This window comes from Halichoerus grypus, chromosome 2, assembly GCF_964656455.1.
Source record: "Halichoerus grypus chromosome 2, mHalGry1.hap1.1, whole genome shotgun sequence".
NCBI lineage: Eukaryota > Metazoa > Chordata > Mammalia > Carnivora > Phocidae > Halichoerus > Halichoerus grypus.
In genome coordinates this window covers 165,293,354-165,317,916 of record NC_135713.1, presented here as the reverse complement: position 1 = coordinate 165,317,916, position 24,563 = coordinate 165,293,354, and the positions used below count along the sequence as shown (strand labels likewise).

General features: G+C 49.0%; 1 protein-coding gene across 1 annotated transcript in view; it reads left to right on the top strand.

Annotated features, from left to right (window-relative positions):
• The window catches only part of NXN (nucleoredoxin), a 149,428-nt gene that overhangs the window by 112,311 nt on the left and 12,554 nt on the right, over positions 1 to 24,563 (top strand). Inside the window, exons 2-5 of the mRNA XM_036073032.2 lie at positions 6,875 to 6,992; positions 8,591 to 8,724; positions 9,208 to 9,308; positions 10,456 to 10,562. Of these exons, the coding sequence (XP_035928925.1) occupies positions 6,875 to 6,992; positions 8,591 to 8,724; positions 9,208 to 9,308; positions 10,456 to 10,562 (460 nt within the window). The remainder of the gene's footprint in view (positions 1 to 6,874; positions 6,993 to 8,590; positions 8,725 to 9,207; positions 9,309 to 10,455; positions 10,563 to 24,563) is intronic.

The window sequence follows — 24,563 nt, the reverse complement described above, 5'->3', positions numbered from 1 at the left end:
CTCTGATGAAATGCTCTAACATCACACCAAGGAGGAAGAAGAACTTCTTCCTTGGGGATCCTTAGTACTAAGTGCAGTCAGCGCTCAGTCCTGGGTGGTTCTGATCTTCAGCATCCTGAAGGCAGAGGATTAATGGGCAGGCAGTAGTCAGTCCCGACAGAGTTCGGGAGCATAGGGCAGCGTGCGGCCAGGGTATAACCTCCCACTCTTCACTGTTGCATCATCTCAGAGTTTAGGCAAATGCTGATTTTTATTAGAGGGAGTTTTACGGATGGGGCAATATCGTAGCTCTCTTGGTTGAATCAAGGTCAAGCCAAGGCCTGCGATGAACTCCTAGGACAAGGGGGTCATCATCTGGGGTCTGTAGGCCCCCTGGGGTCAGACAGGTTCACTGACAGCCTTCAAGGAATTCACAGACTCTGTGAAATGACCCACAGACTTTTTTGTGTATGTGCATTTTTCGCCGGGGAAAGGATCTGTAGCTTTTATCCTCGAAAGGGTCCGTGACCCCCAAAATGGTTATGAAACCACTGTTTCAAGAGTCCTCTTTGAAAACCTTTAGTGGACTTGAGATGTGACACACACTTGAAAAGGCACAGGGGTGAGTCTTGGGATCATTTCTTCAAGCTGCAGCATTTCACCTTCCCAGTCAGCATAAGAGAATCATCAAAGCGGACCTCTATGACTTTTCTAACATAAGGTTCACTTTCTGATTCAGGTATCCAAATGGACATGGTTAGAAAGATCATTCCCATGCCTTCTGCACTGACTCAGAGCAGAACAGCTTTGAGGCTGCACCTGAAAAAGCCCCATGCAGTCTGCACGTCACTGATGAATGCTGGAAGTTCCTCAATAAATCGCCGTTCTATAAAATTATACCATGATGTATTAGTCTACAGAAGGATGGACTTGTAGTGTCAGATGTGAGTCTAAAAGCATAATTATTTTCCACTGAACCAGTGGGCCTTTATTTGGAAACAAAAGATCTAACAACTGTGGTTAAAACACAGCCAAGACCTCCTGTCTTCCTTGAGGCCCAGTGGGAAAGAAAGGGGGGAAATCACTAGGGAGGGAGGGAAGGAAAGGGTTATGGGGGTTACAGTTTCTTTTTTTTTTTTTTTTTTTTTTTAAAGATTTTTATTTATTTATTTGAGAGAGAGAGAATGAGAGAGAGCACATGAGAGGGGGGAGGGTCAGAGGGAGAAGCAGACTCCCTGCCGAGCAGGGAGCCCGATGTGGGACTCGATCCAGGGACTCCAGGATCATGACCTGAGCCGAAGGCAGTCGCTTAACCAACTGAGCCACCCAGGCGCCCTGGGGGTTACAGTTTCTTATCTCTCCAAGAAGGACACTGAGAGAAAAGACATAAATTTCTGATGATTAGGGGTGGGGCAGAGGGAGGGTGTTATAATCCTTCTGCCTATATGAGGCACCCAGAACAAATTATTCTTTTTTATCTGTGCGGGGTGGGGAGACAGCATCTCTGTTTTTAGAATCTTAAAAAGTATTGTACTAATGCCCCTAGGGTACCCCCAGCGGGCCAGCCAGCCCGCAGGTCCCCCTTCTATTATGTCAGCTGGGGGATGGCCCTGACTCACACTGGGTGGCTAATAAGCTTCTAGGTGCTAGGTTGCCCAGGTACCAAAACCCACCCTTCCTTTAAAAATATCCAGCCAGGAGCCAATACATGCTTACATTTCAAGTACAATGTGGGTGCCTACACAAAAGCATTGTATTACAAACACAATAAATCTTCCATTTTTATATTTAAGGCTCACAGACTGCAACTTACTTTAGGGAACAGTCTAGTTGCCCCTAAAGAAAGTCTGTTTCCAGATGCCATTTGTTTGTGGGAGCTCCAAGCCCCAGGGAAGATGACAGTTGTGATCCCTCTACAATACATGTGACCAGGGAGGATTTCTTCTAGGAAGGCAAGGATGGTTTAACCTTGGAGTTAAAGGCTACTGCTGGGGCACCTGGGTGGCTCAGTCATTAAGCGTCTGCCTTCGGCTCAGGTCATGATCCCAGGGTCCTGGGATAGAGTCCCACGTCGGGCCCCCTGCTCTGCGGGAAGCCTGCTTCTCCCTCTCCCACTCCCCATGCTTGTGTTCCCTCTCTCGCTGTGTCTCTCTCTGTCAAATAAATAAATAAAATCTTAAAAAAAAAAAAAAAAGCCTACTGCTAATGAAATGTATTGCAACAGATCCATTCCTGATAGAACTTTTGGTCAAAAAGTTATGGAAGGCTATTTTTTTTTTTAATTGTGGTAAAATACACATAACACGAAATTTACCATCTTCGCCATTTTTAGAAGATTTTATTTATTTGAGACAGAGGAAGAGATAGTGAGAGCACAAGCAAGGGGGAGAGGGAGAAGCAGGCTCCCCACCTATCAGGGAGCCTGACGTGAGGCTCGATCCCAGGACCCCGGGATCACGACCCGAGTCAAAGGCAGACACCTAACTGACTGAGCCACCCAGGCGCGCCCATCTTAGCCATTTTTAAGTGTACAGTTCAATGGTACTAAACATTTTCACATCATCGGGTAGCCAGCACCATCCCTGTAACTCTTTTGATTTTGTAAAACTGAAATTGTAGGGGCACTTGGGTGGCTCAGTCAGTTAAACTCTTGACTCTTGATTTCGGCTCAGGTCATGATCTAAAGGTCCTGATATCGAGCCCCATGTCAGGCTCTGTACTCAGCAGGGAATCCCCTTGAGACTGTCTCTCTCCTTCTGCCCTTCCCCCTGCCCACGCTCCCTTGTGCACATGCACTCTCTCTCTCTTTCTCTTTCTCTCTCTCTCTCTCTCAGATAAATGAATTAATTTTTAAAAGAGAAATGCTGAAACTATACACCCATTAATGCCACATTTCCTCCATCTCCACAGGCCACCAGCCCCCGTCAACCACCATTACAATTTTCTGTCTTTACGACTTGGACTACTCTAGGTACCTCATAGAAATGGAATCACACAGTGTTTGTCTTTTTGTGACTGGCTTCTTTCACTTAGCATGGTGTCCTGAAGGTTCATCCGTGTTGTAGCATGTGTTAGAATTCCCTTCCTTTTACGGCTGAATAATATTCAAGACTATTTTGTTTAATGTGTAAAGAATATCTGTCCCACACCAGGCTGATATTACATATGATAGTAAAAGATCCATCCATTATGACCAGGTAGAAGTTAGAGATGCTTGCTACTTACTATTTTGTTCTGGAAATTCCAGCCAATCTAGTTCTACAAGAAAAGGAAATAAATGGTATAAAGGTTGAAAAAAGAAGATAAAGTTCTTTATTTGCAAATAGCATGGCTTTCTATACAGGCTCCAACGTGCTTTGAAGTAAGAGTATATATTCCAGAGTTAGCTGTTTCTCCAGCTCCACCTTCTTATTTGTGACCCTGATCCCACCCTCTGGCCTACTCACTGACTTTGTTCTTGCATTTTTCCTTCTCATCAATTTTTTCCTTGTCTGGATTATCCCCAACAGCATATGTTAAAGTACCTCCCATCTATAAAATATCCACCCCCTGACCTCATCTTTAAAATATCCTCTCTGACCTCATCCTGTTTTTCCAGCTACAGTCCTATGCTCTGCTCCCTTTACAGTAAAACTCTTAAGGGAAGTCCTCAATAGTCACCACCTTATCTGCCATTTTCTTTTTCCCCGTACAGCCTGTCTTCTTTTTATTGTCCTCTGCTAGGTGTTTTGTGTTGGCAAGCGGACTCGAGTTTGTCTGGTCCCCCCTACTCTAGGTGTGTGTGCTGGACAGAGCTGCACCCTAGTCCCTCCCTCTTCCACTCGCTCTGTCTTTCATCCTCGCGTCGCTAACTCCTTGACCTGTCAAGGTCATGAATGACCTTAGTTGCCATATCCGCTGGTCAGTTCTCTGTCCTCATCATACTCAGCATCTCAGCAGCATTTGACACAGGAGTCTAATCTCTCCTCCCCAAAACATTTCTGTCACCTGCCTTTTGGGACACCAGTCTCCCCGTTTTCCTCCTGTCACTTGTCACTCCTCAGTCTTCTGTGGGTGGCCCCTGGATCTGCCCGGGGGCGCCTTTGCCTCTGTAGCCATGCCCTCTCCTTGGGTAATCTCATACAGGCCCATGACCCCTAACAGCATCCAGGCAGTGAGGATTCCTGATTTATATCCCATGACCCCCCTCCCCCCCACCCCCGGCTCCCCAGGGATTGGTCAATCCAGGTGCCTCCTTGAAATCTCCACTGGTACCTCAGACTGACCTGTCCGATCTTGATTTTTCCCTCCCAGAGTTTCTCCTCATCTTGGTCAGTGGGAACCCTGACACACTTTTGCTCACACCCCCAAACCACAGTACATCCTTGATCTTTTTCTTTCCCTCATCGCTTCCCCACATTCAGTTTGTCAACCCGCTCTGGTGACTGTCTTTGGAATATATCTTGTGCTCGCTCTCTGCTGCTATAACCCAGGTCCCTGCTGCTGCTGTCACCTCCTGCCTGGGCTCTTTGCACTGGCTGCTCCAGACCCTTCCTTCCCCTGCAGCCTACTCCTTCAGGGCTGCCGGAGTGACCTTTTAAAATGTAAGTCAGATCATACCACTCCCCTGCTAACCCGCCATAGTTTCCTGTTACACTGGGAATAAAATTCCATCAGTTTTACTGGACTGCAGGGCCTTAAAGATCTGCCAAGAGTGCCCTTCTGACCTCATTGCAGCCCCCTCCCCGACTCTGTCTGGCTGCTCCACCCCAGCCCTCTTCCTCTGCCTCCCAGCCTCTAACAGGTGCCCGGGGCCTCAGGTGGCCTCCCTCCATGCGCGCGTGACTCACTCCATCTCATATCAGGGGTCTGTGCTCAAATGCCATTTCTTCAAAGATGTCTTCCCTGATCCCTCTCTAAAATATGTACCACTACCCCCTCAGCATGCCTTTGCTCTTACCTTGCTCTTTTTTCTTTCATTAAAGTTTCTGAAAGTATTCTATTCTTACTTGGTGCCTGTCTCTCGCACTAGAATTGAAACCCTATGAAGGCAGCGACTTCATCTGCTTTGTTCTCGTATCTTTTGTGCTAAGCATAGGGCTGGCACATAGTAAATGCTCAGTTAATACTGTTGAATGAATTTTAGCACTTACCAGTCACAAAACATACTGGGAAGAAACAGTGTACTTATAATAGTGAGATACGAAATGCCTAAACATCAATAAGTAGAAGATAAGAAACAAAAACAAGGCTTCATTTTTTCCTGTCAAATTAAAAAAAAAAATGAGTATTGGTAAGAATACTGGGGAATGGGCTCTCTCATTTACCGCTAGTGGAAACAGAAAGTTGTCCAAGCTTTCATAAGTGGTGAGTCATGGGTGATTTTTATCTCAACTTTTGTGGTTTGCTACGTTTCTCATTTTTTCCAATAATTACTTTTCTCCCTCCAGTAATTACTTTTTAAACCAGAGAAGTCCCTTCATCTTCCTCCCTGCCCCCTTTGAAACTTATTCACCTGGCTGGGTCCTTGCACTAGCAAACTTTCAGAGCTAAGCCCAGCAGCGGGATGGTCTTGTCCTGTCATTGAACCTCTTCTTCTAAAAATGTTGAATCTGCGGCCTATATCAGGTTTCTCTGGAATGATGCAATTCTGGGCAGTGAAACTATGTGCAGAGTCGCTCTTGCTCAAAGAGCTGGTTTGGGAGCCCACTACAAAGGCAGGGCCCACCCATTTGGAGGTGGGATCCCATAGCCTTTCCTGCCAAGACCCAGGTCTCCATAGACAGGGGAAGCCTAACATTTCTTGGTAGATACCCCACCCGACTCCCTCGCTGCTCAGGATTGAATTAAAAACAATAATAATCCGCTCTGTGCAGCTGGACTTCTGATGCCTGCTTCCCTTTGACACACCCATGCCCCATTCTGCCAATGCCCAGGCGGCCGGCCCCCCTGCGTGGGCCCCAGGCCCCGGAAGGGAGGCTGCAGCTGAATCACCAGTGGGCCATTCTTCCACTTCCCCCTGGTTTCTTTCTTCTCTGGAGCTGCCTTGGTAGTTGGACATTCTGTTTAATTATGTCGCTTTCTGGGCTCGGCAGTTAAGTTCCAGAGCGCCCAGTGGCCCACCTGAATGATGTTCACCCCGATGGCTGGGAGCAAATAAAGGGAGCCGGCCCCTACTCAGCTCCCTGTCCCGTGCTGTTGCATTCATGCTTCCTCAGCCCTGTCCCTCCTAGACCCTGCTCCTCTGACAGTTGGCACAGCCAACCTCAAGAGCCTGCCAGTAGACTGTGGGTTGTTTTAAGTGGCACTGAGAACTGAGGCTTGGGGCTGGCTCAGGATGTTGCTTCCCTCGTGTGTGTGGGTGAGTGGCACACACGGCCACTGCCAGTATTCCAAGTGCAAGAACCCGGTGGAGTGGGGAGAGGGCCAGACTCTAGCTACTGGGTCTTCTGTTTGATACCCTTGTCCCCTCTCCCTCGGGGCTCAGGGGATGCAGCAGAGCCGGGAAGCAGGGGAGCACCTGCCTGCTGACAGGGTTGACAGGCACCGATAAAAAGCCTCCCTTCCTGCCTTAACCACCTGGCGTTGGGGGTGTACGTGTGGTTCATTTCATAATCCATCTTCCATCTTTATGCTCTTTCGAGGAAGTGCCCATGGGAGAAGGGGGATCGAAGAGCTCTCTTGGAACAGGTGTGATCCTCCGTCGGCCTCAGTCACAGCCCGAGCCTGGGTGGGACTCCGACTCCCCTGCCCTGCCCCAGACCACAGAGGCCAGTGGGCTCGCAGCTTCACTTGTTCATTGATCTGTACTTCAGTGTGTTCCAGTTCATTCACCCCTCGGGCCCGAGGGGCTCAAAAGGACGCTGCAGTTAACGCGGTTGGGACTTAACCACCTTTTTCCCTTTTCTTCTTACAGCTGAAACTTTGGAACAAATACCGCATTTCCAACATTCCATCACTAATATTCCTAGACGCCACCACCGGGAAGGTCGTGTGCAGGAATGGGCTGCTGGTGATCCGCGATGACCCAGAAGGTAGGACCTTTAGGACCTTGGCATGTCCATCCCATACTCCCTGCTCCATCCTCCTACGGCTGACTTCATCCCCATTGGCAGAGAACATACAAATGAAATAGATATGAGTGGGTTTACTTGGCGAGAGGATATTGTCATGATGAAATTATAGTATTCTCTGGGTCATGGTTAAGATTTTTAAAGAGATCAGAATGTCCCGCCTGGGGGCTTTAATTCACGGGCCAAAGGAGACGGAATCGGAGAAAGGAAGTTCGGTTTTGAGGGCTGAGGAGGCCGTCGAGAAGCAATGAGAGCCCGGAACTGGACTTGGGTGCTGTGTCCATAGCAGCTGTCACCTCACCAATTAGAGGCAGGCTCAGCGGTTGTGAGGTTTTTGTCTCTTTAAAATCTTACCGTCGCGAAGTCACAGCCTCTGTGTTGCTCTCCTGGCCCGGGGGGTGACTGACCTCATTTCTTGATGGTGCGCAAGTGCCTCGGCCTTGGCCTTGCTGACTGGCCGGGTGGGTGGCCGTGCACTGGGCTGCTGTTATCACCGTCCCGCTCGCTGGCTGCCCGAGCTCTGGTTCTCTCCCCGCCGCACTGCCGTCCTAAAGTGTCGTGAGGCCTTCCCTTCCTCACTTACTGATAGGGGATTCACCCTGGTCACAGATTTTCCCAGGAAAAATTTCACCTGCTTCAAAGAATTGCCCTCAGTAAAAACCAAGGCATAGTAGAACCCAGTCTTTACCTTCTCAAATCACACACATACACACACACTCTCTCTTCTCTCTCTCTCTCTCTCTCTCTACTCTGAGCTTGTTAAAAATGCAGATTTCCCAGCCCCACCTCCAGAGATGTTTGGGTCTCTTTGATTCAGGGTGGGCTTGGCCACTTGCATTTTTAACCAGTCTGTGCTTCTCCCACCCCCCACCCACCCCAGGGGATTTTTGAGGCCGTGGTCCATGGACCACCCTGTGAGAAAACACTGTTGTGTTGCTCTTCCTGCCTGGGGCTTAAGTGTCATCAGAATGTAGAACATCTGGGTTGAGTGAGTTTTTACTCTTTCCTTTAACTGGATTTAATTCTCACTTGGTTTCCTGGGCCCCAACCCAGACCAACGGCATCAGAATCCCTGGGGGTGGGCCCCAGGAGCATCCTATTTTAAAACTCCCCTGCTGATTCTAAAATGCCATCAGAGTTGGGAGCCACTGAGCTTCCAGGGTTGGACTTGAAGAAACTCATGGTTCCTCCATGAGGATTTCCCAGCCTGGCGCAGCATCAGACTTACCTGGGGGGAGTTTTGGACATACATCTTCAGCCTTGGCCCCAGATCCCAAGACTCAGAGTGTGACCAGGGCTTCTGTAACTTTCCAAAAGCCCCCCAGGAGATGGGCCCTGTGATCACCCAGGTTCGGGAACCATCATCTTGGAGGTGGGTGGGGCTCTGCCATGAATGGGTTCTGCCTTTGTTCCTGTGCTTTAGCTCCAGATCCTCTGCGTGTGTTAACAAATACTATTTGATGATAATGCTGTCGGGCCCTGCCTCTCTGAGGCCTCTTGGGCCAGAGACCATAAGGAAGAGTCTTAACAACGTTCTCACCCTCTGTTGCCTGTTTCAGGTTTGGAATTCCCTTGGGGACCTAAACCCTTCAGGGAAGTCATTGCAGGGCCCTTGCTGAGAAATAATGGACAGTCCCTGGAGAGCAGCAGCTTGGAGGGGTCTCACGTGGGAGTCTATTTCTCCGCACACTGGGTGAGTGTTCAGTCCAGATGGAAGGAAGCAGTGATGTTGCGACCAAGACCAGTCGTGCTTGGCTCTTGGAGGTGTTAACTGCTCGGGCATGACTCTCCGTGTTCTTACTTCCTCCTGCACCTGATGCATTGTTGGTATGCCATGAGTGCTTATTATTATGAATGATGATGGCAGCAAGAAAATTACTTCTTTTGACTGGTCTGAAAGGAGAGTCTTCCTAACCCATTCTGATGAGGCTTCCAGTAGTCTCTAAGGGGGTTTGTTTTCACTGCCACCCGCTGGCATGCCATGTGGGTGGGGGGCACCCCGTGTTGGACATTCACCATTACAAGAGGCGTGTTTGTTTCTGCCTCTTTATTAAGCCGGGTTTCACTCTCCCAGTCCTACTTGGGTCTCGCTTACCCGGTCTCTTTTGGCAAGTGGCTGGGAAATGGGAAGGCCAGGTCCAGCGTCAGGCTGCAGGATCCCCCTCTCCTCTTGCAGTGCCCACCCTGCCGAAGCCTCACCCGGGTCCTGGTGGAATCCTACCGGAAGATCAAGGAGGCAGGCCAGAAATTTGAGATCATCTTTGTTAGTGCGGACAGGTAACATGAGCTGGGGAAAGTGGCCGCGCCGTTCCGTTCCCTTTTCCAGAGGTTAACACGCATTTCTCTTACCTTACACATCTCACCCCCTAAGGGTAGAGCGTGGAGATGGGGGTTGGGCAAGGCTTATCTGGGATGATTGGCGAACGGACAGATACATTTCAGATTTCCTCCTGCAACTGTCTGAAGGGGAGCCGAGAAAAACCTGTTCTTGCTGTAAATAATTGCGGCATGTCCCCTTCCAGCCTGGGTCATTAGAGATTAGGATGCGATTTTCTGATTTGTTCAGCGTTGTGGATCACGATGAAAGGGCTTGGAGGGGAAGGATGGAAAGAAAAGAGCCAGAGGCTGATGGAATGTGACACCTGTCTGGGACGGCTGTGCCATAATTTCCCTTCGCTCTGGCCGCGTCCTTTGCCTGGGGGCTGTCCTAAAAACAAGAAGGGCAGAGTCTCCTCCTGGAGTACCTCAGGTCCTTTTTACTGCAGCTTCCTCTGCTGCAGTCCCTCTTGCTGGTTTTACTCATCAGCGACCCTCCTTCATCACAATTACATACAATTCAACGACTGTTGACCAACGTATGTACCCCTGTAATCAGCACCGTTAAGTATAGAACATTTCTATCATCATGAGGTGCCTTCTCAGTCGTCACCCTCAAACCCCAGCCCCAGGGAGCCCCTGATCTGCTTCTTATCACTGTGGTTAGATCTGTCATTCCTAGAGCGTTTTAATACATGGAGCCATAGGCTTCTGCTTGGTTAAGAGTGTGCCCCTATGCACAGCACTGTTACCCGCACAGACCAGCAGTATCATGGGGAACAGTGTCCGAGTACATCTAGGCTGCTTGCAAAAGTACCACCTGTCTCTGTTGAAAAATGAGAAGTTGGGCCTGAGTTAAACTGGTAGGACCCAGAGGAGCAGGCTACTTGGAATGGCCTTGGCGGTCTAGTTCACATCCGCCTGTCGTGGGGAGGCTGTTGCTTCTTGGTGTACACCAGAGGGGGTAGAATAGTTCCCTCCCATAGCCTGGGGGTCTGCGGAGCACAATGATTCGGGGTGCTGGCCATAGCTTGGTAGAAGGCGGGGAGGACCCTGTGGTGGTGCTTTCGGGGATAACAGAGCGTTGCTTCCACGTGTGTCTCTGTAGGTCCGAGGACTCATTCAAACAGTACTTCAGTGAGATGCCCTGGCTTGCCGTCCCCTATACCGATGAGGCCCGGCGGTCACGCCTCAACCGGCTGTACGGAATCCAAGGTAGGCCTTCCTGACTCCATGGGGCTCCCCGGAGACCTGCCCGTCTGGGCTCACCGCATCTTTGGCTTTTCTTTTAGAGGAAAAGGACATCTTTATTTCCATAAATGTTCATGTTCCTTCCTATCTTAAAAATGACGTGCGGTGAATTCTGTGGTATGTAATTATATCTCATTAAAGCCATTAAAAAAAAAAAAGTACTCATGCAGGTGAAACAGCCACTTCTCACCACTTGACCTCGTGTGCTCTGATGCAGTTGGGCCACGGAGCGAGCACGTGCTCCCAAATGACTTGGCCAAGACCCTATCCTGAGGGTTCACCTGTCACACAGAGCTAGGAATGGTCTTTGGTTCCATCGGTCAGATTGTGAGCCTCCGTTTCCTCATCCGCAAAGTGGGCATGATAAATCCCTGCCACAAAGAGTCTCTGGGAGCATTCATAGGATAAGGTCTATAAAGCATTTCCTGGTTCCTGAAGCACAATAGTGAGGGCTGAGTGGCTAGGACTTGTAGGTGAGAAAACTCATTTCCTGAGAGTGTTGAAATCTTGGACTTTACTAATCATGGTGTTTTCTGGAAATAATGATTAAGTGAGACAAACTGTGTGTTGTTTTTTTTTAAATTTTATTTTATGTTATGTTAGTCACCATTCATTACACCATGAGTTTTTGATGTAGTGTTCCATGATTAATTGTTTGCGAATAACACCCAGTGCTCCATGCAGTACGTGCCCTCCTTAATACCCATCACCAGGCTAACCCATCCCCCCCCCCAAAACCCTCAGTTTGTTTCTCAGAGTCCATAGTCTCTCATGGTTCGTCTCCCCCTCTGATTTGCGCCCCTTCATTTTTCTCTTCCTACTATCTTTTTTTTTTTAAACATATATTATTTGTTTCAGAGGTACAGGTCTGTGATTCATGAGTCTTACACAATTCACAGCACTCACCATAGCACATACCCTCCCCAATGTCCATCACCCAGGCACCCCATCCCTCCCACCCCCCACCACTCCAGCAACCCTCAGTTTGTTTCTTGAGATTAAGAATTCCTCATATCAGTGAGATCATATGATATTTGTCTTTCTCTGATTGACTTATTTTGCCTAGCATAATACCCTCTAGTTCTATTCACATCATTGCAAATGGCAAGATTTCATTTTTTTGATGGCTGCATAATATTCCATTGTATATATATATACCACATCTTCTTTATCCATTCATCTGTTGATGGACATCTTGGCTCTTTCCATAGTTTGGCTATTGTGGACATTGCTGCTATAAACATTGGGGTGCATGTACCCCTTCGGATCACTACATTTGTATCTTTGGGGTAAATACCCAGTAGTGCAATCGCTGGGTCATACGGTAGCTCTATTTTCAACTTTTTGAGGAACCTCCATACTGTTTTCCAGAGTGGCTGCACCAGCTTGCATTCCCCGCAGCAGTGTAGGAGGGTTCCCCTATCTCCGCATCCTCGCCAACATCTGTCGACAAACTGTGTTTTTATTCTCTATTATGTGAATACCTTCTTCCCAGCCTTCACCCAGCCAGGTTTTCTCTTGGTAAAGCACTTAACTGACCTATTAAGAATTAAATGCATTCTTATATGTCAATTATGTCTCAATTTTTAAAAAAGGATTAAACTCATTTCCTTTGTAGCAGTAGTACCAGATCCTGGTTAGCCCTAGGCAGACATAGCTAATATTTGAGTTCTCAGTGCTTCTTATATTATAGGGAGTAGGAAGAAAAAAAAAAGACAAATCAAAATTTTGCCCAAATTCCACAGCTTAGGGGGGACTCATCAGGTTCTTTAAGCTTTTTCTTCATCATTTAGAGAAAAGCATATGGCTTTGTTTGGAGCTAAGGTTTCAAAAAAATGAACAGTTAATTTTAAATCAGTGCTTCTCCATTTCAAATGCACATAAGAGTCATCTAGGGATCTTGTGAAAATGCAGATTCAGATTCCCGGGGTCTGGCTAGGAGTGGGGCTGAGATCCTCCCTCTCTAGCAAGCCCCCAAGAGACACTGATGCTGGTGGCCCAGGGACCACTCTTTGGGTATTAATAAGCTAGGTCTGTTAACCCTTCAAGAATTTTGGAGGCTCATGCCTCCTATTAAGGAAACAGATGAAATCAGTTCCCTTCCCAAACAAAAGCTGAGTGATAGATAAGAATTGTTTACTGGTCCAGAAGGAAGGGTACCAGGTTGAATAACTTAAAGAAGATGTCACAGGCTTATTTCCTTCTAGCACTCTGTTTTTACAGAGCCTTAAAATATGCGTGCCTTGACATAGGAGCAGCATCTCTTGAGATGAGTATCAAGAGTGACCTTTGGCCAGTGGTACTGAACAGAGGGTTAAATTGCCCCTTTGTGAGGATAAGTTAAACTTAAGGTTTCTGAATTCATTTATTCCTTCATTCAACAAGTATTTACTGAGAGCTGACTAGAGGATGTCTGTTCTTCCAGGCAGGGGAGATATAGTCTTGAGTAAAAACAGACCCAATCCCTACCCTCAGGGAGCTTAACAGTCCTAGAAGGGAGGCTCACACCCCATCAGTCAATTGTACAAATAAGTGTAAGTTGCAATTGTGAGTGCTCTGAAGGAAGGTGTCCCCAGTGCTAGCAGGGCCTGTAACAGGGAATCCGGATTGGTTGGGAAGATAAGAATGTTAGGCTCAAACTGAGATCTGGAAACCATAGGAGTTGCTTTAGTAAAATGGAGAGGAAAGAATGTTATCGGCAGAAGAAACAAAGGCCCTGCCAGTGTAGGGCTGCTGGGAATGAGGGCTGGGATGTGACAGAAGAGACCTGGCTTTGGCCCTAGCAAGGGTCCTCTGCTATCAAAGAGTATCACAGGGAAAGGACAGGGCTCGAGGGTTTTAAATGTTTTCCTCGGTCCTCTTTGTTCATTTAAAAAACACACCTTCTTCCTCCTAGGATTCTAATCTTCACCCCAGAGGTAACTCTGTGTGTCACTTAAAGGAGATGTGACAGTCTTGTTTTTTTCCTAAGATTTTATTTATTTATCTATTTGTCAGAGAGAGAGCGAGTGAGCACAAGCAGGGGGAGTGGCAGGCAGTGGGAGAAGCAGGCTCCCGCTGAGCAGGGAGCCCAGTGCGGGATTCGATCCCAGGACCCCGGGATCATGACCTGAGCCGAAGGTAGAAGCTTAACTGACTGAGCCACCAAGGTGTCCCGTGACAATCTTATTGTAACTGCATAGTGGAAAAGGGGTGTAGCCAGCCAGTGTGAATGTCCCTCAGCCTCAGTCCCTGGGTTGTGACTAGAAGTTCTTGGAGGGACTCGAGGTGAGACCCACTGGTAGGCTGGCTAGTTCCAGATCTTGCCTTAGTATTACCTAGATTTTCCTGCCCGTCAGTGTCCATGTTTACACAAGGCTGTGCCCTGCTTCTGAGGACCATAGATTTCTCATCTTGGTCCTTGCAGCAATACAGAGACATTCTTGAGTTTTCTCTATTCCCTATTCACCATACACACCAGTAGGTGTCTTTGATGTGTGTCTTCCTCTGACGCCCCTAACAAAGGCCCTTCAATCATGTTCTGGCTTCTCCTGCCCCCCTCTACCAGTTCTGTACATGTCTGTGCACATGCACATATTCACACACAAATGTGCGCAAAATGTGACTCTGTGAGACATGCTTGGGCCTTGGAGCATACCCTCACAGATGACTGGGGAGGCATCTTAGAGGTATGATCCAAGAAGAATGTCAACTGTCCTACCTCTACCAAGCCTGGGATATTGTTGCCTGTTTCTTGTCTTATTCCACCCTCATTGATACCACCTCTCTAGTCTAGGCTACCAACAACTCAGTCCTGTCCCTACCTCCCGCTGAGTGACCTTGAACTAGTTACTTATCCTCTCTTCTCTGTAAAATGGAGAGGCTTCAGTGTTGGGCCTTAATAAATATCTAACTGATTAACTTGGGGGGGAAAGGGAGGAAATTTCATTTTACAATAAAAAAGATAACTTTTGGATGTCAAAAAGCTTAAACAAAGGCAACCAACAATATTAATAACATGTATGGCAAATAATCAATATCTTTCATAGAAAAAGAGATCTCCTTAGGGGGAAAAAAAAAAAAAGAGGGGCTCCTGGGTGGCTCAGTTGTTAAGCGTCTGCCTTCAGCTCAGGTCATGATCCCAGGGTCCTGGGATCAAGCCCCATGTCTGGGCTCTCTGCTCGGCGGGAAGCTTGCTTTTCCCTTTCCCACCCGCCCTGCTTGTGTTCCCTCTCTCGCTGCTCTCTCTCTGACAAAATAAATAAATAAAATCTTAAAAAAAGAGAGAGAGAATTGGGCACCTGGGTGGCTCAGTTGGTTAAGTATCTGCCTTTGGCTCAGGTCGCGATCCCAGAGTCCTGGGATCGAGCCCTGCATCAGGCTCCCTGCTCAGTGGGGAGTCTGCTTCTCCCTCTCCCTTTGCCACTCCCCCTGCTTGTGCTCTCTCTCTCTCGGTCAAATGAATAAATAAAATCTTTAAAAAAAAAAAAGAGATAATTTAGGGGCGCCTGGGTGGCTCAGTCGTTAAGCGTCTGCCTTCAGTTCAGGTCATGATCCCAGGGTCCTGGGTAGAGCCCCACATCGGGCTCCCTGCTCGGCGGGAAACCTGCTTCTCCCTCTCCCACTCCCCCTGCTTGTGTTCCGTCTCTTGCTGTGTCTCTCTCTGTTGAATAAAAAATAAAATCTTTAAAAAAAAAAAGAGATAATTTAGTAAAAAGTATATATAGGATATGAGGTCGGCAATTCATCCAGTGCATTGATATGATGTGAAAAATATTCAGCATAATTTACTTCCATGATTTACAGATAAAAACACTGAATTTGTATCTATTTTATTTGCAAAGAACGCCCACCACCCCCACCATCCCCCTTAAAAGATAATCCCAGTGTAGGGAAGAGAGCAGACTACTAGTAAAAATGTAAATCAGGACAACCTTTCAGTAGAGCAATTGGCAATATACATCAAAGGCCTTTAAAAATCTACAAAACCCACTTATAGGAATTTATGCTCAGGAAATTATCCTATAGTGCCCAGCAGAAGCTGAACTTCTCTTAAGCAAGTGGTAGAGTTTTGTTTTTGGTTTTTTTCTTTCATCTTTTGTATGTGTTGACTTTCGTTATGGACCACATTTTTTTTTCCCCTTTAGCCCCTAGAAAACCCAGAGCTGAATTTGTAACCACCTTTAGGAACTTTGCAAGACTCACCTTTTCTGTTGCATGCCCTTGGACTTAGCTTCATTTACTCTTCTCTGTTTTCCCTTCAGGAGGATATTTTCATCTGTTTTTATTGGATTATATCACACACTTTTTAAGCAGCCTCCAATCCTTTTTGGAAGAAAGGGAGAGTAGATTTAAATGCATAGGAATCTATTTCTTGAGCTCCCGCTAACCACCAAGCCCATGCACTGAGCTCTGTGGGAAATAGGAAACCAGAAGAGTAGCCCAGTGCAGCCCTTGAGTGGACAGGAGGAGATTTACATTGGCAGATATCTCGAGAACAGAGTATGACGATGTCTTGAGGATCTAGAAAGCGTTGGTCCAGTAGGTGCTGTTTTGTATGAGGGCTTAGAAGACTGCCACTTGTCCCAGAGGGCGGAGCAAATGCTGGGCCTCACGTGGCCACCCTGCCCCACCACAGGGCCACTCCAGGCAGAGGCACATTCTTTCCAAGCCCGTGCCATCAATGAGCAGAATCTTTCCTCCCCGAGGTAGAGCCCTTTCCTGGATGGCACGATACCAGCGTGATGCAGGTTGGCACAGAAGAGCAGTCTCGGAAGGAGGGATCACAAGCTCTGTAGGATTCAGCACAAGTTGTGGATACACTACTAGGGCTGGAGGGTGTCCTGTAAACTGTTGGGCAGGGCACAGAAAAATTAAATGGATCATTTTCTGCCTGCCTTCAGCCAGCAGAGAAGGGAACTCTCAGATTCCCCAGCTGCCAGCCTATAAAACATTCTGGACGGAGTCGCCGCGGTGGTTAGGTGTGGCCCAGGCAGCCGGAAAGTGGCTGACCACCCCTGAGGAGGAGGAGAATGGGGAGTGCTCGGAGACACGATGATTTGGCACCATCCCTTAAGGCCCTGGCGGTGTGGGGATGAGAAGGACGCATGTGGTCGCGACTGCAACGGGCCCTCAGTTGAGGATCAGCAAGCTGCCCTGGAGGGGCCCTGTGCGCAGGCAAGCAGCAACCAGCCAGGTGCAGTGAAAGAACGTGCGGTTTGGGCGAACCCAGCTCCCGCCAGTGAGCATCCTCTGCCTCAGGCCAGCCCCGCTGCGGCTGGTTTGCTGGCTCCGTGGCACACAGGCCCTGCCATCTGCGCTAGTCTCTCATCGGGGCGGACCTGTCTGCTCTCCTAGCCCCCAGCTCCTGCTGCCTGGCTCTCAGGTTTATAGTCTCCCTGGCACAGTGTTTGTGCTGACCGCTTCCTTGATCGCTGACCTCTTGAGCTAAGCCTTAGGGCTCATTCCTGCAGGCAGCCTTGCAGGCATTGCATGCTGACCTTGACCTGCCTGCCTCTGGCCCCATCAAGCCAGAGATGCACTAAGCACAGTGAAGTGAGAGTGTAGAGAGAAGCACGGGATCCTTCTCAAGGCAGCACCCAGTGAAGGGCCATGCAGTGGAATAATCTGAGTTCTGATGAGACTCTGGCTTGGAGCTGTTGAACCAGGAAGGCTTCCTAGAAGAGGTGGCTCTGGAGAAGAGCTTTACCGAGGGGATGGGATTTAGATAGGGAGGGTCTAGGGCAAAGGTCAGAATAGGACGCCTGTGGCGTAGTGTAGGGCAGAGAGGGCAGTAAGGTCAATGATGCCACCTCTTAGGGGCGCCTGGGTGGCTCAGTTGGTTGGGCATCTGCCTTCGGCTCAGGTCATGATCCCGGGGTCCTCAGATCGATCCCCGCATCAGGCTCCCTGCTCGGCGGGAAGCCTGCTTTTCTCTCTCCCACTCCCCCTGCTTGTGTTCCCTCTCTTGCTGTGTCTCTCTCTGTCAAATAAATAAATCTTAAAAAAAAAAAAAAATGATGCCACCTCTTAGCGAGCCTCTAGCACCATGCCCCATGTCTCCTCGAACTTGACCCTTTGCACTTTGCAACCTTTTGAAATTTTTGATTAAAGTTGTGACCAGTGCCATAGTGACACTTAATCTAGACTGGAAGAGAAATCCCAGAGGCAGATTGTCCACTGATACTTCTGATGGACACAGTGAGCACCCACTGTGACCAGGCCTCACACTGGGGTTTGTGACGGGCCTACCTGTGGGGAGAGGGACACGTGGCCCACATGGCTTCTGCAGCCTGGGGCCCATCTCCCCGCCTCTGCCTCCCTCCAGCCTCACAGGTTCACTTAGGATCTTCTGCTTCATGGCATCCTGCGGGTTCCATGTGCATTAGGGTCCTGGTTTCTGTTGGAAGTACATGTTGTTGGTAAGCTCCCGTGCAGCAGTCTAGGTTGATCTTACCAGCCAGCTGCAAGTACAAGTTCTTACAAGCACAGACACTCCTCGGAGACGCAGGTTTGCGTCTACACCCCTGTAGTAAAGCGATACCTCAATAAAGCGAGTCAGATTAATTTGGGGGGTTTTTCGGTGCATATAAAAGTTATGTTTACACTATAGTGTGGTTCTTCTTTTTTTTATTGTTTATTATGTGCCAAATGTGGTTCCGTTTTCATATGTCTTAAGTCAGTTAATCCTCACCATGTGATCAACACCATGTGATAAAATCGTTGCTCTATCCTGTAGTCTAGTAAGTGTGCAACAGCATTATGTCTAAAAAACAACGTACATGCTTTAATTAAAAAATAGTTTATTGCCAGAAAATACTAACCCGTCATGCGAGCTTTCAGCAAGTTACTGATCACTGATAACAGATCACCGTGACAAATATAATGCTGATGAGAAAGCTTAAAATACCGCAAGAATTACTGAAATGTTGACAGAGAGACGTGAAATGGGCAAACACTTAGAAAAATGGCGCCGATAGACGTGCTTGAGCAGGATGGCCACTAACCTTCACTTTGTAAAAAACGCATTATCTCTGAAGCGCAGTAAAGCGAAGTGCAATAAAGGTGTGCGATAAAACATCCCGCGGCCTCCGACTACCCAAACAGCAGGCAGAGAAGATGCACAGCCTGTTGCAGGGGCTGGAGCAGAGCAATGAGGGTGTGGGGCAGGGGCCGGCCGGGGCTCACCCAGCGACCACAGGCTGAGCTCCATGGCAGTCCCCCTCCTCCCTGCTGGTGTCTCCCATGGTGCAGTCTCTCCTCTATTCCCCATTTCCCTCCTCTCTGCCAGGGAACATCTCTGCGACACCGTCGAGTTCATAACTCCGAATGTCTGGGTGTCTCCCCCATCCCTTTTCTTTTTTCTTTCTTTTTTTTTTTTTTTAAGATTTTATTTATTTATTTGACAGAGAGATAGAGAGCACAAGTAGGCAGAGTGGGAGGGAGAGGGAGAAGCAGTCTCTCCGATGAGCAGGGAGCCCGATGCGGGGCTCGATCCCAGGACCCTGGGATCATGACCTGAGCTGAAGGCAGACGCTTAAGTGACTGAGCCACCCACGCACCCCTCCCCCATCCCCTTTCTTCTTTCTTGTTAGAAGAAATATCATCCAGGCTTTCTGAGATCCTGCCTTTGTTCTTCTAGAGTCTTGCTCTTGCCTCTTCCATTTTTCCTTCCCATTTTTGCCTCCTCGTCTCTCTTTCTGTCTGAGTTCCTTGTCCTCCGTGGAATGCTCAGGTCTCTCTTCGCCATAAAAGCTACTGTCTCAGTCTGCTCGGGCCGCCATAATGGACACCGTGGCTTTTAAATAGTTGAAACTGATTTCTCAGAGAAAAATGAGGATGGGACGTCCAAAATCAGGGTGCTGACTGATTTAATTTCTAGTGAGGGCTCGCTTTCTGGCTCGGAGATGGCCACCTGCTTGCTGTGTCCTCACATGGTGGAGAGAGTGCTCTGGTGTCTCTTCCTCTTGTTATAAGGACACTAGCCCTATCTAGTTAGGGGCCCCATCCTTATGATCTCCTTAACCTTTATCGCCTCCTCACAGGTCCATCCCCAAATCATTGGGGGTTAGGGCTTCAAATATGAATTTGGGGGTACCACATTCCATCCCTAACAGCTACCATTCCTCTCTCTTTTTCCCAAACATCAGCTGGCCTCCTGTTCATGTTTAACTTAACAAAATGTGGTGATGTGCATATAAGATGCCAGATGCTTATCCATTCGTGAACTAAAAAAGCAAAGGCTCCTGACCTCATGGAGCTTACATTCTTGCAGAGACAGGCAGTAAATACAATTTTAAAAAATGAAGTGCATGGTGTATTGAGTTATGAGTGCTGTGGGTAAAAAATAGCAAGGTAAAGGCATTGGGAGGACAAGGTGTGGATCACAGTTTTAAATAGGGTGGCCAGGGCTGGCTCCATGGAGAAGATGATGAAAGATTGTACCTGGTGGTTCTCTGAGAGAGAAGAGTTCCAGGCAGAGCGAACAGCCAGCGCGAAGGCTCTGGGGCGGAAGTAGGCCTGACATGCGTATGGAATGGTGTACCTGGAGCAGAATGAGCAAGGGGGAATTTGGGGGGGTTAAGACTAGAGAGGGTCCCCTAAGGGCCTTTGTTAATAAAACTTCAGCTTGCCCACCGAGTGAAATGGGCCAGCACTGGGGAGTTTGGGCAGAGGAGTCCCGTAAGCTAATGGCAGGATCCCACTGGTTGCTATGCTGAGAAGCGGGGAGAGGCATTGGGACGTGGTTGTAGTCATCCAGGGACAAGATGGTGGTGCTCAGGGAGGGAGAGTGGCAGTGGGGATGGCAAGACATGGCTGGTTCTTGATGGAATTTGGGGTCGAGTCTTAGAGTTTGACAGATCCGATGGGGGATATAGAGTAAAGGAAGAGTCAGAGACGCCTCCACGGCTTCCTGCCCAAGCAGCTGGAAGGAGGCAGTCCCCATTAGCGGAGCTGGGAGAGCTGCGTGCGCTGGATGGGGGGCATGTGGGCAGCAGCCATACGGAATTCAGTTGAACAGTAGCTTAATTCTGACCATGTTGCGTCTGAGATGCCCATTAGACACTCAAGTGGTGGTGTGGATTCAGTGGTCTGGAACTGGGAGGGAGATGGGCCTTGAGATATAAATCTGGCATTCTCCAGTCGCCCTGTAGATCAAGTCTAAAACTGGATGAGGTCTCACAGGAATGAATAGGGATGTTGGCAATCAGTGACCTCCCTGGTCTCCTCTTGCTTCATTTGCTTTTGTTTTTGGACACTTGGGGCTACCCCTAAAATCCTTTTCCCTTCCCCCTCTCCTTCCACATCAACCCGTCTGCTGGCTATTTCCTGCCCTGCTGTTTCTTGGATTTCTCCTTCCACATCTCCTTCACGGAGGCTTGTCCCAGGCTCTTCTCCCTGTTTTCTGAGGATTCCATTACAGCTAGAACACCTCCATTCCTCTGCACCATGTATTCCTCCTTCATCCCGGTGTGCTGGATGCACCAACATGGCAGAGCAGCTCCCAGTGAACCTTCCAGAAGATCGACTCCGATAGTGGGATTCATCCCCTGCCTAGAAGCCCTCATGGCTGTGGCCTGGCTTCCAAGGCTCTCTGCAGTCTGGTCTCAAACACCTTTGCAGCCCCATTTCTTACTGCTCCCCTGTCCACACCCTCCCCTCCCCAGCCCTGCCATCTCTCCTGGCCTGCCTGCCCAGGGCCTTCCCTCCTGGAGCAGACTGTCCTCTTGCAGACTCCCGTGCTTGTGCAGTCTCTTGCCATGTATCCCGTTCCCATGTGTAGTTCCAAAGGCTGACTCTTTTCTCGTGGATTGGCTGCTCCTTTAAGACAAGGAGTGGGGACGTGTAGGTGCCAAGCCAGGAGTTCTTTTCCTTCCTTTCCTCGTTCCTTTCTTTCCTTTCTTGTTCATTCAGGCTTTGCTTCAGGCACCATATCTTGGGCATCTACCGTGGCTTTGAGCCATGTGCCCCAGCTGGGATGGAGGCGGCCCAGGGAAGCAGGGGGCATAGTGGGGTGCGGCACCCGAGTGGCAGGAAGTCTCTTCCTGGCTCACTGAGGTTGCATGGGTCCAGCATCCGGGCTCCTCGCCCTCCACCTAGGATGGTCTTTGCCTTTGGAGCCCTTTGTAGTTCATGTCCCTGGTGTGGTATCATTTCTGAATGCTTCTCTTGAGTCTTGGAAGCGGGTTGCTCCTTGCCGGGCTGTACCGTCCCTTGGTTGGATTTTGCTTTTGTTTGCATCTGAGGATATTTAAATGCCTCCAGTCCAGCTCTGACACCTTTGACCTTGATGGAACTGTCTATTCTTCTACACTCATCATAGCATCATGGAACTCTGAAAATTATTTTTGATTGAATTCAGAGTATTTCTGAGTTTTGTGTGACTCTGTGGTTACAACTTCCAAAGTCATTCAACAGATGTGTTTATATGTATGTCTGGATATTCTGGGCTCTTTTTTATTCACAGCACTTCTTTTTTTTTTTTAAGATTTTATCTGTAAGTAATCTCCACCTAACATGGGACTCAAATTCACAACCCTGAGATCAAGAGTTGCACACAGAGCACCTGGGTGGCTCAGTTAGTTAAGTTAACTCTTGATTTTGGCTCAGGTCGTGAGATTGAGCCCTGCATCGGGCTCTGTGCTCGGCGCAGAGTCTGCTTGGGAGTCTCTCCCTCTCCCTCTGTCGCTCCCCCTGCTCGTTCACTCTCTCGCTCCCTCTAATAAATAAAATTTTTAAAAATCTATATTAAAATAAAAAGAGTTGCACCCTCCACCAGCCGAGCCAGCCAGGTGCACCTACTCACAACACTTCTGACACCAAATGTGTGTGAGGGTTTCTCCCCCCGACACTCACCTCCTGGGTTCTCTGACACCACCTGGGTGTCCTACAAGTCAACTGAATTCTGACACCATCTACATGGAGTGAGTGTTGGATCCCACAGATCTAGCACTCAGTCCCACCAGAACCCCCACACTTTAGACATTAATCATAAGTCCAGGCCTCCCATGCTTCTGACCAACTGGCCATAAATCATGGGTTCCCATGACCCCCTCCTTGGGTTCAGTACTTTGCTGGAATGGCCCACAGAACTCAGGAAAGCAGTTTATTTACTATTATCAGTTTATCGTAAAGGCTACAAGCCAGAAAGAGCCAGATGGAGCTGATGCTGAGGTGTGTGGGAAGGGGCACAGAGCCCCCATGTCCTCTGGGCACACCACCCTCCCAGCATCTCCACGTGTTCACCACCCTGAGGCTCTCTGCCCCCACCAGTTAGGGGTCTTTCTGGAGATTCCATTACAAAGATAGAATTGATTAAATCACTGGCCATTGTGGATTAGTTCAACCTCCAGTCCTTCTCTCCCTTCCCCAGAGGGCAGAGGTCAGGGGGGCCGGCTGGAAGTTCCAACCTTCTAATCAGGCCTTTCTGGCCACCAGCCCCCACCTTCTGAAGCTATTTAGGGGCCCCCAGCCACCGGTCATCTCACTAACATACAAAGACACTTATCACTCCCAGATTCCAAGGGTCTTAGAAGCTCTTGTGTCAGGATCTGAGATCAAATGTTGAAAGATCAAATATTATAACAGGAGGTACCTCTCACCCCTTCCTCTCAGGAAATTACAAGGGTTTTGGGAGCTTGGAGCCAGGAACTAGGGATGAAGACCAGTTATGTATTTCTTATTATATTACAATATCCCCGTGTATACACGCTCCACACGTATGCAGGGTCAGTAGAGGGTTCTTGCTGTTTTGAGGATCCAGTCTTCAGCATATCCTGCCGGGCTGTGTCTGGGAGAGCTCACGCTCCCTGGTTGGCTCTCTGTGTGCCCCGGGCTCCACGATTCCTCCTGAAGGCTTCTGATGAAGGTGCTTTCACAGCCACACCAGGTACCTTCCCCTGCCTACACCCGAGCTGAGCCACCTCCACCTGGCCCGTGCCTTACAGCGAGCAAGTAACCTGACCTCATGGTCACTTTGTGTACTGAGGCACCTGAGGACAGAGCTTCCCTGTGTTATCCCGACAAACTCCGATGAAAATGGGTAATGCGGAAAGGACCCAGGATCCTCCCGAGCATCCTGGAAGCTGGACCCAGAGCATCGCCGGATTCCGAGCACCACCCAGCATCCTGAAGGACGCCTTGCATAAGATGCCTTGTTTTGAGGTGCCCATCCAGCAGCGTCACCGGGCCACCTGGGCTCACCGAGGCCCTGGCCTTCCTTCGTCCCACGGGAGCGGCCCTTTTACTCTGAGCCCCCGGCCTCCCTACTCCCATAGCTTTATGCAGACTGGGGAGTTTGCAGCCCTATAAGCTCTTTAAAAATGCCTTTCTAAGAAAAGGGTTTAGACACACTTGGCAAAAGGCAAATCCCATTAGCAATTGTCTAATCCTGGCTATCACAGAACACCGTATTCTTTGCAGGGAGGCTTAGCACCCCTTCTCTCCTGGGTTGGGGACCCTAGCGTTTTGTTCATCCCCTCCCCTCTGCTGACCCCAACCTTTGGGGAGGGCAGACAGCCTAAGGGCTCTGTAGGGGACAGAGTGGACAGAGGGACAGATGCACAGGCCCCACCTCCAGGAGAACAGCCCTGGAGCAGGATGGTGCTTCCAGCCTGGCTGCCCAGGGGGCGGTAGCATGAGGGCCCTGGGCTGCAGGATCTCCTTCTCCGGCTTCTCTGTCTCCCTCTTTCCCTGCTCCTTATCTTTCTCCTTCTCCTCTTCCCTTTCCCTCCTTCCTCTTCCGATTCCGGCCATCCTCCTCTGTCTTTCCCAAACTTGACTCTCTTTCCCGCCCCCGTCAGAAAATGAATTTGAGGCAGAACCTATTGATTTTCTGCAGAAACAAAGCATCTGGAGATTGTGTTTTTCCATCTGTGGGGGGTGAGGGGCCAGTGACGGTGTGTTTCATAGACCGATCTCAGTGTTTGAAGGGCTGGCCCCGTGGGGCAGGCTGGGCACTGTCTCAGTGTCCCATTCTGGGTGTCT